This window comes from Danio rerio, chromosome 8 (genome assembly GCF_049306965.1).
Source record: "Danio rerio strain Tuebingen ecotype United States chromosome 8, GRCz12tu, whole genome shotgun sequence".
In the NCBI taxonomy this organism is placed as follows: domain Eukaryota; kingdom Metazoa; phylum Chordata; class Actinopteri; order Cypriniformes; family Danionidae; genus Danio; species Danio rerio.
The window spans coordinates 52,185,001-52,202,293 of record NC_133183.1 but is presented as its reverse complement, the minus strand read 5'-3'; the positions used below and the strand labels follow the sequence as shown (position 1 = coordinate 52,202,293).

Genomic DNA, 17,293 nt, shown 5'->3' with positions numbered 1-17,293 from the left:
CCCAGAACACCTTCCAGAGAATGCCACGAGGGACACAGTCGAAAGCTTTTTACAAGTTCACAATGCATGTGGACTGGACAGGCAAACTCTAACGAACCCTTGAGCATAGAGGGTACAAAGTATGTCCAATGTTTGTGGCCCGGACAAAAACTGCATTGTTCCTCCTGGTTCAACTATTGGCCAGATTCTGCTCTCCATTACTTTTCATAGATTTTTCCAAGGAAGCTGAGAAGTGTTTGAAAACTCCACAGTGGCACAGCAGTGCTTGTATATCCCATAGAATGACCCACCATAGAAATAAGAACTATAAACTTATATATAGAAGCACTGTTCAGCTGAAATTAAACTGAATAAAATTAAAAGTGGAACTGAATTAAACTCGCCTGATACAGTAGGCTACTTGCTCAGTAAGTATCGTCATGAAAATAAATGTCTGATGAATGTCTTGCCTTTAGCTGCCACATGATGGCGACAGATTACTCGTACTGACCCGACTTTCAGATGAAGCTTTGTGTGAGCAAATAAATATGGATTTACAACTTTGGTATCAAGTTATATACACTCTTCAGATTTCATCATTATGTGATGTTAATGTGTTAACAAATATTATATAACAAAAATATAACACAAATATGGACTGACTGTATAACAGCTTGCTAATCAATCAATCAATCAATCAATCAATCAATCAATCAATCAATCAATCAAATGTATATCTAAAGAGATAATAGGTTAACTATTACCTTTACTATTATGAATGTTTTTTTTAATTTATTGATTGTATTAATGTATGACTTTCTAATTGTAAATTAAATATAGCCAGTTTTAAAATAATATAAATTTATTCTTGAAATAAATAACGTATTGATTGTGAGTTCGAAAAGAAAACTGATTACGTATCAATTTTGCTAATACATTAGTAATGTTAATTAGTAATATATGCAATTATATTTCAATAATAATAAAAAATACATTTTATTTAAGGTGCCTTTCAAACCACTCAAGGTCACCATACATAAAAGGCAATAAATAAAAAAAGATGATAGTGTGTATATGTATAACCATCTTTTTAGTGCACGAATAAATAAATAAAATAATAATAATAGTAATAATAACTAAAGGTGATGCAGTAGCGCAGTAGGTAATACTGTCGCCTCACAGCAAGAAGGTCGCTGGTTCAAGCCTCAGCTGGGTCAGTTGGCGTTTCTGTGTGGAGTTTGCATGTTCTGTGGTACAGGTGAATTGGGTAGGCTAAATTGTCTGTAGTGTATGGGTTTGAACAAGTGTGTGTGTGGATGTTTCCCAGAGATGGGTTGCGGCTGGAAGAGCATCCGCTGCGTACAAACGTGCTAGATAAGTTGGCGGTTCATTCTGCTGTGGCGACCCTGGATTAATATAGGGATTAAGTCAAAAAGAAAATTAATGAATTAATAATAATAATTATTATTATTAATAAGTATTATTAATAATATTTTCAACACATAATAATAATATCATCATCCTCATCATTATCATCCTCATCCTCATCCTCATCATCATCATCTAATTAATAAAACTCTATCCCACACATCAACAAGCCAACCTTGCATGAAGCAGTTCATGAAAGTTCATCTTTGCTCTGCTTGGCATGCGCGCATCAGACAAAGTAGTAGTGCGCATGCGTGAAATCCACACGCACAGTTCAAGCTTTGTTTGGAAAGTGACGAAGAAAGCAGCGCAGCGCAGCGCAGTACTCGGCTCAGTAGCCGAAGCGTCACGATCGACTCTGTTTCTGACAGTTCAGTACACTTTTGTGCGTTTGTTGACCATTTTAAGCAAACATACTATGCTCAAGATGACAGCGACTTTGTTTTTATTAACAAGAAGGTAGCAAATACCGATCATGACCGAAGTGTCAAGTTGTTTGGGTGCAAAGCAGCTAATGACAATCAACAGACGAGTCCAGTTCTGGTGTTCACACACGGATCCCACAAACCCCGAACTCACTTGTGGATCTATCGAGCTCCTTTAATCGTTAAACGCCATGGAAAGCATCGGAAAGTACGAGTTCAACAGGAAAGACTTGATCGGACATGGCGCATTTGCTGTGGTGTTCAAAGGAAGACACAAACAGGTAACGCTAAGAACAATCATATTGTGTGTATTTAAATCATTTACAGAAATGTCATCACGTAAAACGAACTCTTTGTTCACAGAAACATAATTTTGAAGTCGCGGTGAAATGCATTAACAGGAAAAATCTCGCCAAATCACAGTCACTCCTAGGAAAGGAAATCAAAATATTAAAGGTGGGTTTCCTATAGTTACGCTACTTGCGTTTGTGTATGCTGCTTTGTTATAGTTTGAATATATAAATGATTCAGCGATACGACTTGTGTATACATTCAAGCTTTTCTCCCTATTTTAAAGACGTATGTCCAAAACAATACTACGTATTAAATATGCTACTGATATAATTGTTGGTGACGCGTTTAGCAATTTTCGACATCCGTGTTGTGTTTGTGAGAATGGCTCGCTAGACACAGTGAACCCGACGCTTGTGTTTGTGCCTTTGCCAGGAGCTGAAACATGAGAATATTGTCAGTTTGCTGGACTTTCAGGTATGTAGCTTCTAACTGTATGCTATAACTCTGCTGTATCGATTCGTATGTCTTGAGTATAAGTCTGTTGTGTTATTTTAAGTGGTTCTTATTATCTATAAAGACAGCTTTTTTCCATGTTGCCATAGCTATTTATAACTCTAATATCGCATGGCTCGGTGTTGACATTATGGGTGCAGTTCTCGTCATCTGATTGGTTAGGCTTTAATCCCCGCCCATGACGTCACGCACTGTTGACTATTTATTAATCATGGCGAACAGATTTGGACTTTATATGACTCACCTTAAGTAATGATTTCTTGTTACATTCTCTTGCATCAGAAAGTGTAACATCTGCCTATGAATCCAAAATAGACGGCAATGAAATCTCAAATGTCTTTTGTGGATGAAGGAAAATAATATAATAAAACTATTGGCAGATTTCTGTTATGCCCGTTGAAGCACACATCTGCCACCTGCATGCATGTATTAGCAGCACCTGCCTGCTCAGCACACCAGTTTAACCGCTTGTCTCCATCATTTGCATACAGAACAGACGTTGTCTAATGTATCAGTACATCCTAATGAACAGAGGACAGGACTGCAGGCAGTCAGCCTTATCTGATGACAGGTGGTTGTCTCAGGTGTGGATAGATAGATTAAGGAGCTCAATTCAGTGGGTTACACATTCAGTCCTATGGTATTATGCCCTTGAGCAAGTATAGCAGGTTTCTAGGGTTAGCGGAGGACAATATAAAATTAGAAGGAATATTAATGTGATCAAAATGTATTAAATTGAGTATATATTTAAAAAAAAAACAAAATTTTGTTTATATATATATATATATATATATATATATATATATATATATATATATATATATATATATATATATATATGACAAATCTGTACATTTATATTAGACATTTTTTCCCAGAAAATGAAAGTTGCTTAGAATAACTAGTTTATTATTATTATTATTATTATTATTATTATTATTATTATTATTATTATTATTATTAACGCTATTGAAGTTTCAATGTTGGTATGTTGTTGTCAAAACTAATGTAAATCACAAACCTTTTTTGCTTTTAATGACAGTATACAGTGTTTAGGTAAAACATAACTATCATTTAGGTGACGCAGTGGTGCAGTAGGTAGTGCTGTCGCCTCAAAGCAAGAAGGTTGCTGGTTCGAGCATCGGCTGGGTCAGTTAGCGTTTCTGTGTGGAGTTTGCATGTTCTCACTGTGTTTCCGTGGGTTTCCTCCGTGTGCTCCGGTGTTCCCCACAGTCCAAAGACATGTGGTACAGGTGAATTGGGCTGGCTAAATTGTCCGTAGTGTATGTGTGTTTTATTTAGAGATCTTTGTGTATGCATTCACTTTTATAGACATGTACAAGTACTTTCGCAAACCGTAACCACTAGTCTCCCCTCCATTTTCAAAAGTCTCTGTAGTTGCCTTGACAACACAAACACTGCAGGCACCTCAACAGAAACCCCGCCTCTGCTTTCATTTGATTGGAGAATGAAAAAGACCCGACTGACGTTGCGTGATTTTTCACTCAGTTCACTTTTTTTACTGTTAAAACGCAGACAGTTAAAACAATAGGCACGGAGGGTGCACAAGCAGCGTGCAAAACTTTATCATTAAATCATTAAAATCATCATATAATCATAAACAAAGGGCTCCTTGCAACGCAAAAAGCGAGTTTGGTGTGATCCAATCTAAGTGCGCAGATGCATAGTTTTTTTTTCTTTTCTTTATAAAATAACATTGACAACTACAATTTAGTCCACTGAACAATACAGCCATTTTTATAGATGAATGAGTGCATTTACATGAACACCAATAATCAGATTTTATTTTGATATTAAGACAACACTCTGAGTAAGAGTCTACCATGCAAACAGCGATTTTTGATTAATTCAATTTGGATTAGGTCATAATCAAACCAAACAGAAATCAGATTAAGACATGTGGAGTATGCCTGCATTATTAAAGTGCAGTACAGACATGTAACCACCTTAATCAAACTATTACCATCGTGTAGGATTTTCACCGTATTTTGTGACAGGATATTTCTTACACACACAGCTGTTTGACACTATTCTCTGCACCTACCGAGTCAGTGAAGGACCACAGACACCTGCATCAGCGGTGCGTGCGGTATCAAATTCCATTAAAACAACACTCTTCCAGCAGTTCGTAGTTGCATCCAATATTTTGTTTGTCACGGGGGGCATGCATGAAATGTTCCTGAATGCAAGTGAAAGTGCCAAACTGCAGTTGAAGTTAACAAATCAAAAGTGAAAGACCCGAAATTACATGACACTCCGCAGGAAATGTTAAAAGCTTGGTGATGCAATGACGTTAACCAAATTATGTGCTGTAACATGCAAAACGGGATCATGAAAGGAACTTTCAAAAGGTAACTCATGTAAACACCTTAATCATATTATTGTCTTATTCAGATAAAGGCAAATAATTTGATTACTCAAGTCCATGTAAACTTAGTCACCATTAGCAGAGATCATTTTGGTCGTTTCGTGCAGACCTTCTGTTGCTCACCTGACATATGTCAAACAGTAGATCCACTAACAGAACAATGTGCTCCAGGTGGTCAACTGCTGTCCTGCATGAAACCTGAACAATAGCACACGAAGATGACACTATTGCTTAGTCAGTGAAACCCAACACTCATCCCCCGTCCTGCAATAATGCAAGCCTAACATCCAACAGCTTTCAGTTTCTCTTAAACTTTATACCCTTTCGTTATTAGAAAACACTTTTCTTTTGTATGCTAATGGATCATAATGTTTTCAAAGTCAACTCCAGGGCTGGTAAATATGTTTAGAGAAGATCATTTAAGTGCATTCTTTCCCTGTGTGTGGTCTATAGATTTAGGCTAGGCCTTACCTAGTTTACTTTGCATGACTGCTGATGACCTGGTTTCATTTCTTACGGCTTTTACACACAGGAAGCTTAATATTGAGGTGTTTCTGCAATAATTGTGTCACACTTATAAAATTAGCTGTTACGTTACACATAAAGGTTAATTGTGTTTTATGAAACGAGTTATTTTGCTCATGTAATATGTTATTTAAGAGCTCTCTCTCACACACACACACACACATTGAGCGAACACAGTCTGTCACGCTGGCCGGTTGCTGATCTGAATGTCATTCTGGCGACACGCAGGGCCTGCATGGAAATAAGCCAAATGGGACGTTTGTTGCACAACAAGTGGGCCATGTAAACTCAGTCAAACCGCTGGCTTATGGTCACCATGACACTTGGCCTGTGTGCACTTTATTGATCCACTTTCAGCAGCCATTCAAATTTCACAGGCACGAATGGGTAAAAAAAAACAGAATCCATACTTAGTCAAAGTCCAATTTTAGGTGGTTTCTTTTAATGACAAATGCACAATAAGAGGATCTTCTTGTTTTAGTTAGTGAGTAATATTATGTTGCTCACATTGTTTTTCTGCACACTGTGCTTTCTTTTGTACTCGTTAGCAAAATTCCTTCAAACTTGCTTGTAATGCAGATCAAAAGGGTTTGCTAAGTGCTGTAAATATATTATCAATAAATAAGCACATAAAGCAATCCACATAATTCAGGTTTATTTATATATAATTATATTTTGTTTAATGAATATTTAATATAACTGTTCGTTTTTGGAATTGGAATGTCTTTATTGTCTCTGAAGGGCAATTAGGTTTACAGCAATAGCCGACAGTTTAAAGCAACACGTCACGCTCGAAAACATAGATGTAGCAGTAAACAATAAAATAATCATAGTCAAGTAAAAATAAATTGATTAATTTTATTAAATAAATGAAAAATTCTACATCAACAATAAATTATTACAATTACAAATAAACATAACATTGATTTATTATTAATAATGCAAATGTGCATAACTTACAAATATTAATAATAGTCTCATAAAGATAGATAGAAATATTTCAAATAAATCAATTAAAATAGTATTAATATCTATATAATAATAACATAATACTTTGTGATAAGAAATTATAATAATTAATGAAATGTAATTTATTTAATGGTTATTATTATTATTATTATTATTATCATCATTATTATTATCTATTCTATATTTATGTATATGTGATACAAATGCATACATAAAAATAAAACTATGCAAAACGTTTTTGCCATATAGATATTTTAATATATATTTAATTTGTATATTTATTTAACTTATACATTTTATATCTAAATATAAATATAAAGCATTTTTGTTTTCAAATATATGCATGCATGTGTGTTAACATATACAAAATAAATATACATCGTGCACACATATATTTTGTAAAAAAAACTTTATTTTAGATGCGATTAATCTTTGCCCAGCAATAATTATTATGCAATTTTATATTAATATTATCACTATTATTATTTGTTTTAGTTCTGTTTTTTTACAATAACCTGCAAAGTTTTCATCACATCAGAAAACCTCTTTGAAATTTAAATGCAAAAAGTAACATTTCTGAGAGACCACTGCACATGTTAGAGTTGAAAAGACATGACCAGTCATGCAAACTCATTGTTATTTGTATTGCTTGAAGGCTCAAACTAAAATAACAGACTATTGATATAAGCTTTGAGTAATTGTAGGCTTTGTATAATGAGTCAGTGTGACTCACTGGCATCAGTTGTGAGTCCTGCCAGGGCTCATGTCCTCATCTACACAATGAAGAGTCGTGCACTGCCCGTCATATGGCATGTGTCTGGGTGTTTCTTGCTTCTCATTAATAGTAAATGCTTAACTCCTGTCTCTTTCTGCAGGAGATTTCAGGATGCGTCTATCTTGTCATGGAGGTGAGTCTGCATGTCTCACACACCCATTAAAAACCTGTAAATAGACTTGGTGTGAAGTAGAAGGGAAAAAAGCAGAGGTCAAATTCTACCTTGTCTTGCTGAATGTCCTTTACACTAAGCTTAATTCACACAAGTCTGTTATTATTGTCAGCATAAAGGCATTTGAAGCACTGGTGTTATTGTGATTACTCTTTATTTGATGTGTGGTATTGTTTTGTGTTGACTGCACACTTACTGTGTTTTTTTTTTTTGTCTCACAGTATTGCAATGGAGGTGACTTAGCAGAGTATTTACACTGTAAGTACACCAGCCTTACTTAAATTTGGCATTTGTCTTTCACTATTGTTACCAATTAGGCAGTTGTCATTACAAATTAGTGAGCATTAGTGTTAATACAATATGCTATTTAAAGGTGCTGTAAGTAAGTTTTGTCTCCTTTAAAGCATAAAAGTACCATAATAGGCAATGTAGTGGTGCAGTGGGTAGTGCTGTCGCCTCACAGCAAGAAGGTCGCTGGTTCGAGCCTCGGCCGGGTCAGTTAGTGTTTCTGTGTGGAGTTTGCATGTTCTCACTTAATTCGCGTGGGTTTCCTCTGGGTTCTCCGGTTTCCCCTACTGTCCAAAGACATGCAGTAAAGGGTTAATTGGGTAGGCTTAATTGTCCGTAGTGTATAAGTGTGAATGAGTGTGTATGAATGTTTCCCAGAGATCGGTTGCAGCTGGAAGGGCATCCGCAGTGTAAAACGTGTGCTGGATAAGTTGGCGGTTCATTTTATTGTGGCGACCCCACATTAATAAAGGGACTAAGCCAAAAAGAAAATGATGATAAGTGAATACCATAATATGTTTGTAGATATTTAAGAAACATGGTAAGTAAGTAAACACTCTTGTTTATCTGAAAAACAATGCTGAAGTCAATGTCTGTCTGAATGTCTGTCTTTGTTTTGGTCATTTAATCATATTGATGCCAGTTTAGCCAATTATATTTCAGCATCCCCAGGGTGCCTTGGCATGATTCATTCAGTCAGAAAGGCTCTCAAAGCATGCTCACATGACAAAAATGCCACATGAGTTGGTTATTAATTAGCAAATAATATAAATATTACAAATGTAAACATTAAGTGAGCTGGTTACATTGTAACCCCATGTCCTAACAACTCGCTATGTGATGAGTGCAATGAGGAGTGCAATACCTAGTTCAACCAATGGGTGTCAAATTTACATACAGCACCTTTAACTCACTTGGTGTATTCAGCATACAATAAATTAGAATTCAAAATTAAATCTGTTATACAAAGTGTCCATTTTTATTTGGTGAATGCTATTATATAGGGATTCAGACAGCGTAAATATGATTTCCTTTGGGGTAAATGAAGTATATTTTCATGTGAATGTCATTGTGCAGGCACATAATGTGCTTCAACCTAGAGATACGGCAACACAGAGCAGATCATGCACGGACCAAAAAATCATATCATACCCATTTAAAACATTAAGTAGATTGAACATAAAAAAAAAAAAGTTTTCCAGAGAAATTTCCAGAATTATGTTGTTTCAGCTCATTTTAATCAAATAGTTTGATCAAACAGCAAAATTAATTTTTTGAATGTAGTTTTGGTGAATTATAGGGGTAGATTCTACATTCCTCTCCCTTTTTGTAAAATTTAGCTCGGGATGATCCTTTTTTTATTTTTCTTAATGTTTACCTGTATATACATACTTTTTTATGCATTCATTCATTTGTTTCATAAGTAAATGTTTGTATAATAAAGATTGATTTTCTAAATTAAAGACCCAGGTCTATTTCTTCGAGGGCTTGAAACCTTGAACTTGTTTTTGATTTTGTCTCGTTCTTAACACTGCATCTTTCCTCAGAATGATAATTCAGGACCTCTGAGAATAGCTCAGTTTCACACATGTCCTCCCACAAATAGGACCTCTTTGGAATCGCTCTCATCCACATCTTCATCTAACCATAAAATTTCCAGCATGACTATATTTATCATGTTTGCGTAGGCCGCTCTATTTTAAGTCATCAGACTTGTAGCGTTGTCCTGCTTCATGTCCCATTCCAACCTCGTCAGGGGTCATGTTTGCCTTCACCCGCTCACCTCTTAACACAAAATCACTGGCACAACACCAAGATCCCCTGCTGAAACCCAAACCCCAGCCTGACCTCATCCACCTGTCGGGCAGCTATCTGCCCTGTCCCGCAGTGGAAAAACATGGGCGCTAAAAATAAGACTTCATGAAACCAGCGTGTTTTTAGAGGAAGGAAAGAGATGACCTGAGAGAAGGGGATTTTTGGAGGTGGACACCAGTTGTTTTGATGATGATTAACTTTCTGTAAACAATGACTTAATGTCCCACAATTCAAAATAGCCATGTTTTCATCCACTTGTTTTTATATGCATTTTGGAATATTAGATGAAAATGCTTAATGGAAATACCAAGATGCACATACATTTTAAACATATATACACAACTGAACACGATAAACTTTTCATCCCATGAGAAAAAAAAAAAAACTACAATGGAAACACATGTACTAAATAAATTCCAGCAAGCACATCAAAATTTGTCATATGTTTTTGTTTTAACAGATAATGTAACATCTGAAATTTTATTTTGGTCATTCTAAAATGACAGTCACAGTTCTTCAATATTATTACCTCCCAAAGAGTCGTCTCGCTCTTCCAAAAGCCATTTTGCATCCATTGTATGTCATATTCATCTTCTAAGATGCTATTCATTTATTATACTAAATAAGAAAAAGACCCGCAGTGGCTTCTCATAAGGGAACACGTTCTATTTTTCCTATTTGATATTTAGTGCCAGTTTGCCAGGAAGTTATGATTTTGTTCTCTTTGACTCATTGGATAAAATTTAAGCTCTTTTCGCAAATAATTTATTCAATATTCCAGTTTTGCTCATAAGTCAAAAGTAAATTTTCCCAAAATTTAACCCAAACTTTTTTCGTTCTTCTATTGAACACAAAATAAGATATTTTGAAGAATGTTGGAAACCAGCAGCCATTCTCTTTCATAGTACTTTATTTCTACTTTAACATTCTATAAAGAAGGGCATTGTTATCAGCATCGTTATCGCAGTGTGTTCATTTGTGATTATACGCAATGTTGAGTCTGGATTTTAATTACAATATGTCAATATATTTCTGAATTATATATCATTTCACAAGTTTTTTTTTTTGAGGCCTGTGACTTTGTGAGGGTTTTAAAAGCATCCAGGCATAAGACATTGTACCTTTGACAAATTAATAGCGATTAATGTTATTGAAATGTTTATAAAATGAAGACTATGCTTTCTTATTTTACATTTGACTTATTTTACACAATATAGTTTGACTCCTTGGAAAACAATAAAATGCTGTTTATTTAATAAGTATTTTTTCTTTACTAAATTTATGTGTGTTTGTAGATTGTTTCTTATATTTTATGCTTATAGACTCTTCTACAGAATCATGCCATCTAAATTGATAAATTCTTTCCAAATAGTTATTCAACACATCTAGTGAATAAAAAATATCAGTGTTAGATTTTTCCGATATTCCGATACTACAAAATAAGTTTTTTTGTTTACAACAAATAGCAATAACCACTTGGGAGCGTATATATTTGTGTATTTATTTGAGCTGTCTCTATAAAGGAATATTAATTCTCTTTCACCTGCACTGGCTTCCTGTTCACTATCGTATACAATACAAAATCCTCCTCTTAACATACAAAGCTCTTCATAACCTGGCCCCTCACTCTCTTTCTGATCTTCTTCAATTGTACACTCCTTTACGCTCACTGAGATCATCTTCTGCTGAACTGTTATCTGTCCCACACTTTAAGATGAAGTCATTTGGAGGCAGGGCTTTTAGTTGTACAGCACCAAAGTTATGGAATTCCCTGCCTTTGCACATTCGCCAGATGGACTCTATTTCCAATTTTAAATCTCAGATAAAGACGTTTTTGTTTAGGATAGCTTTTAATGATTTGCTGGTTTATTTTATGCTCATTATGCTTGTCATTTTTACTGCTTGTATTTTTATGATGTACTTGTAATCTGTTGTAAGGTGTCCTTGAGTGCTTTGAAAGGCGCCTAAAAATAAAAGGTATTATTGTTATTATTATTAATAATAATGCACCCAAAAATGAAACCCTGTCATCATCTACTTTCCTTTGCCTTATTCCAGTTGCTTGCTTCTGTTGTTCTGTAGAATGCTGCAAACCATTAGCGATTTGACTTCCGTTGTATTCTTATGGATGCCACATTGAATGTCAGTGGCTGTCTATTTCCAACATTCTTCAAAATGTCTTTTGTGTTTAACAGTTTAAAATGAAACTCAAAAGTTTCCAACCGCTTGAGGTTGAATAAATTATGAGTATTTTCTTTTTTGGGACCCATTTAAGTTGTAAAATGTACTGAAAAATGTTGTGTTTCTCCATAGCAAAAGGCTGTCTGAGTGAGGACACCATCCGTGTGTTACTGCAGCAGCTGGCAGGAGCTATGAGTGTTTTAAGGAGTAAAGGCATCATTCATCGAGACCTGAAGCCCCAAAACATCCTTCTCTCATACAGCACAGGTCGCAAATCCAATCCCAACAACATCTGCATTAAACTGGGTGAGTGCTTCAGGTCAAAGTACACTGTACAGGAAACGCAGATTGGTTATGGATCAGTGTGTGCTGATTATGAGATTATGAGTTATCAGGTCTGGCACCAGTTGGCTGTGGTGTTTTTGTTCTTGTGTTTTGATTGTGGTTTGCTTTAGGTGTTTGTTATGTTTGCTCTTGGGTGTTATGTGGACACTGTGTGCTACTACACAGCTGTGTAAAGTCAAACAGCTAGGAGACACTTGGTGTAAACATTTCACTTATGAAACAAGCCTCCAGACCTTATCATATACACTCATTTTTATTTCTCTATCACTCTCTCAAATTCAATTCAGTTCAATTCAAAAGGGCTTTATTGCCATGACTTGTCAAGTATTGCCAAAGCGTTGCAGATTACATAAACAATAAATAAAACCAGTGATTATATAACACATATACACCACCTGACAAAAGCCTTGTCGTCGATGCCAGTTCTAAGAGCAACAAATAACAACTTGACTTCTAGTTGATCATTTGGAAAAGTGGCAGAAGGTAGATTTTTCGGATGAATCATCTGTTTAACTGCATCCCAATCATCACAAATACTGCAGAAGACCTTTTGGATTTATGGACTCAAGATTCTCCCAGTTATTAGTCAAGTATGGTGGAAGAAATATCATGGTTTGGGGTTACATTCAGTATGGGGGCGTGTGAGAGATTTGCAGAGTGGATAACAACATCAACAGCCTGAGGTATCAAGACATTTGTGCTGCCTATTACATTATAAACCACAGGAGAGGACAAATTCTTCAGCAGGATAGCGCTCCTCACACTTCAGCCTCCACATCAAAGTTCCTGAAAGCAAAGAAGGTCAAGGTGCTCTAGGATTGGCCAGCCTAGTCACCAGACATGTATTGGGTAAAATGAAGGAGGAGGCATTGAAGATGAATACAAAGAATCTTGATGAACTCTAGGAGCCCTGCAAGAACGCTTTCTTTGTCTTTGTAGATGATTTTATTTATAAGTTATTTGAGTCATTGCAGAGATGTATGGATGCATTCATCCAAGCTCATGGGACTCATACAATATTACAATAAGCACACAAAGTCACACAATATTAATCCTTTTTCCACTGCACCATGACTTTATATTATTTCTGTCGTGTGACAAGACTTTTGTCTAAGCAAAATCAGACCTTACTGTCCTAATTAAATAATTAGAATATAAGGCATGGTCATATTTTATTTAGGTAAAATAGGCATAATCTAGAGGCACTTGCCTTTCATATAAGCCCCCTCTGATACCAAATGATCAACTAGATGCATTAAAAAAATCATGAAATAAAAAGTAAAAAAAAAAAAGAAATAAAATATACCCAACTGTACAGTTATTCAGATGATTTGTTATAATGTTTCAGACTAGTTTTGTCCACTGGCTGACTCTGTGTTTGTGATACATAATAAATACATCTCTTTCTCTCTCTCTATCTCTCTCTCTCTCTCTAACTCTCTTTAGCTGATTTTGGCTTTGCACGGTATCTGCAGGGAAACACAATGGCTGCCACACTATGTGGATCTCCAATGTATATGGTGAGTGCTCGACTTCAAAACTTCCATGTTCTGTATCATCTAATTGTTCAGGGAAGTAGAACTGCACAATTTGAAGGGGGAAACAACAGCAACAATTGGTTGTTTTTAAGGCCTAACAATCTGGGTTGCTTGAAAAATGATAGTTGTCTGGTAAAATATGCTACTGTTGGGCTAAATCATGTTAAAAACATGCTAGCAGCCTTATAAAACATGTCAGTGTTTTGCTAAATTATGCTAGAAATGTGGATGTAAAATAAAAATTAGAAACGTGATGTTTAAATCATTGTTTTAATACAAATTTAATTTTAAAGTTTAAAAATAAAATGCAGTTAAAGGTAATTTAAAAATGAGTATTTAATGAAATTATATATTTTATAATACATACATTAAATTGCAATACTAATATTTATGGGTCTCTTCAGGTTTAATTTTTTTTATCATGGACTAGATTTTATTTTTGTCAGAAACCCACAGGGAGACCTTTTAGCTTCTTTTTTTTCTACAACAGGAAGTTCATAATAGCATCTAATTACAAGTAGAAAGATGTTAATACATTGAACCTAAAATGCTGAGAAAACAACACATCATGAGCTGCTCGCTATACTTAGTGTCATAGTTGATGCTGGACTGCATTTAAGCTGCAACACCAGACCTGTCACTTAAACAATGTGTCACCACCAAAACTGTCATTTTCTAGGAATTAAAATAATGTAGTTCTGTTAGAGAAAATGCAATAAAGTTAAATAAACTCAACGCATTGTATCCTAGATCAGCAGCAGTATTCAATTCCTCAGTAAGTCAAGCTGAATGACGATGCGCCATTTCATATGACACACAGGAAGCTTTCTAGAATTATTTTGTGCAGTTGGCACAGAACTCACATCATGGTTTCAGAGCACACATCACCAAAGCTACAATAAACAAGGCCACATTTGTATTTGCTAAAATCTAAATAGAACCCATGTAAAATTACCTTAAGACTGTTGTTAAGAAGAGCAAAAGGATGATTAAGGAAGGGGAAATCCCACCAAGCTGCAGCCCAAAAGGAAGGGGAAAAACCTAGCATTTTTGTGAAATTGCTGATAATATAGAGTACCAATAGAAATCATTACACCCTTTGGAAAATCTATACTGTTACGCACATTACACCCTGCTTTCAGGAGACAATTGTAGAAAGACACAGGTTAGGAGAAGGCTGCAAAAGCACTTCAAAGGCTGGAATGGTTATTTGGAATGTGATTTGATTTTAGGCTGTTTGACAAAAAAGTCATTATTTCAAAGGGGTGTGATGATTTTCTGTAGGCACTCGCTATAGTGAGTTTGTCATTTTACGATTTTCTTGTTGTCAATACAAGCAATTAATGCTCAATTGTCACTAATTTGAAAGTGATTAAGTAGAGCACAGTATTTAAAAGCACCCTGCTTCCATGATACCGGTATTACATCTGCTGTCACACTTCAATTAACCAGTAGAAATATAATGTCAACACAACCCTACTTCTTGAATATAAAGTTATTCATTTATTCATTTTCTTTTTGGCTTAGTCCCTTTAATAATCCGGGGTCGTCACAGCGGAATAAAACACCAACTTATCCCGCATATTTTTTTACGCAGTGGATGCCCTTCCAGCCACAACCCATCACTGGGAAACATCCATACACGCATTCACACACACTCGTACACTATGGTCAATTTTAGCATACACAATTCACCTATACCGCATGTCTTTGGACTGTGGGGGAAACTGGAGCAGCGTGTGGGAGGAAACCCACACGAACACGGGAGAACATGCAAACTCCACACAGAAATGCCAACTGACCCAGCCGAGGCTCGAACCAGCGACCTTCTTGCTGTGAGGCGAACGTGCTAGCCACTCTGCCACCACGTCGCCGAATATAGAGTTAATAAAATAAAAAATTGATACAAACACATGGTTGCACTTAAACCTAAATTATATACCATGTATGTAAGCCATATTGCAGTTCCGCTTTAATTTCAGATGTAGTTTTTATAAATGTACTGCTTTACCCAACTAGTTTAAATAAATTAAAGGCGCTATATGTAAGAATTAATTAAAATATCAAAAAACCATTAAAACAGTGTTATGTTCTGACTTATGTACTTACAATATTACAAATGTTTTGAAGAATGTTCAAATGCGATTTTAACCATTGACACTGACCGTGATAATAGCCCCTTTCACACATACAAACCTTTATTGTTGTATGTGTGAACAGGTCCTTTTTGAAAATACCGATAAATTCGTTCTAGCTATTTTCCGGAAAGAGAAGTTGTAACATTACCGGTAATTTGCCGGAATGCTGCGCTGTGTATACGCAGAAGGAAGATTTCCGGAATAAGCGCGTGCACGTCTAGAACGTGCTGACGTGAGACGTCTGATTTAGCCAATCACAACAGTCAGACGCATTTACGTCTGCGCGGTTTGTGAGAATAAAAGCCTTTGAATATTTTTCCAGACACATTTAGCTAGAAGTTAGTCAGATCACGTTTATATGTTCTTCTTAATGCCAACTGTGTAAATAATCATCGATGAGATGCTTATGATAAGCCGTTGTTTGTTTACCTTCAAGCTTTGCGTGTGCCTGTGAAACAGCCTGTGAGCGCCTGCACACGCACATATTATGAACATCTCGACATGCGAAAGTGATCCTGCGAAAGTTGTTCACAATATTGATCATCCACAGAGTTTGTAATTTAGTCAAATGTTTACAAATACAAGCGCAGCCATTTAAAGCTCATTTGTGGTGAATGATGTCAGAATTTACCGGTATTTTGGAATGGATGTGTGAATGCTCTTTTCCGGAAAATTTTCCATAACGTCCTCGCCTGTGTGAACAGCGCTTTTTTGAATATACCGGTAATGTCGTTCCGGAACTTTTCCAGATATTTACCGGTATCACTGTGTGAAAGGGGCTATAGACATCATACACCCTAAATTTCTGGTTTGGTTTTAAAGAAAATAGGGCAACCCAAAAGATCCTTTAATACGTTTTACATTTTAGTGGACTGCGCAGAGGAGCAATATAACATAAACCTAAAATTAATTTAGTATGATAAAACCATGCTGCTTAATCCCGGCTTGATCCCAACTAGAAGAACCTGAAGTGGCTCATTTATGAACATGATTTCGGCATCAGCGTTTTTTATGTAATGGAGGCAAGAGCCTCCATGATTTCACACCTTTGTTTGTTGTGAATAACACCATCAAGTGGTGAAAATTACATACTGTTCGATTGAGAATGAGATATTCAGACTTTCTCTGTTACTCCACATATTTTGAGTGATTAGAACAAATTAAATAGGAGTGCTGCTTATCTTGCTCATCTTCACAGGCTCCAGAGGTCATCATGTCTCATAATTATGATGCCAAAGCTGATCTGTGGAGTGTGGGGACCATCATCTACCAGTGCTTGACTGGCAAAGCCCCATTTCAGGTCTGTGACATAAACACACCAGCATTTGACTGATAGTATTAAAAAAATAACATTTAACCTTAAGCATGCACATTCAAATCTCTCTGTGCTTTTTTGTGGTTGTTTCTGCGTCCATGGATTTTAAATGTTGTGCTTTACATTCTTAGGCATACTCATTGAACTTCTGATGATACATTTAAAGAGAAACTTCTCTAGAAATTACAATCCTCTTATCATTTA

General features: G+C 35.8%; 1 protein-coding gene across 1 annotated transcript in view; it reads left to right on the top strand.

Moving 5' to 3' along the window:
• The first annotated feature begins 1,736 nt into the window (after positions 1 to 1,736).
• ulk1a (unc-51 like autophagy activating kinase 1a) overlaps positions 1,737 to 17,293 on the top strand; it is a 39,736-nt gene continuing 24,179 nt past the window's right edge. The window contains 8 exon segments of the mRNA NM_001130631.1: positions 1,737 to 2,113; positions 2,196 to 2,288; positions 2,559 to 2,600; positions 7,398 to 7,430; positions 7,691 to 7,727; positions 11,886 to 12,059; positions 13,545 to 13,618; positions 16,973 to 17,074. Of these exon segments, the coding sequence (NP_001124103.1) occupies positions 2,024 to 2,113; positions 2,196 to 2,288; positions 2,559 to 2,600; positions 7,398 to 7,430; positions 7,691 to 7,727; positions 11,886 to 12,059; positions 13,545 to 13,618; positions 16,973 to 17,074 (645 nt within the window). The 5' untranslated portion in view covers positions 1,737 to 2,023.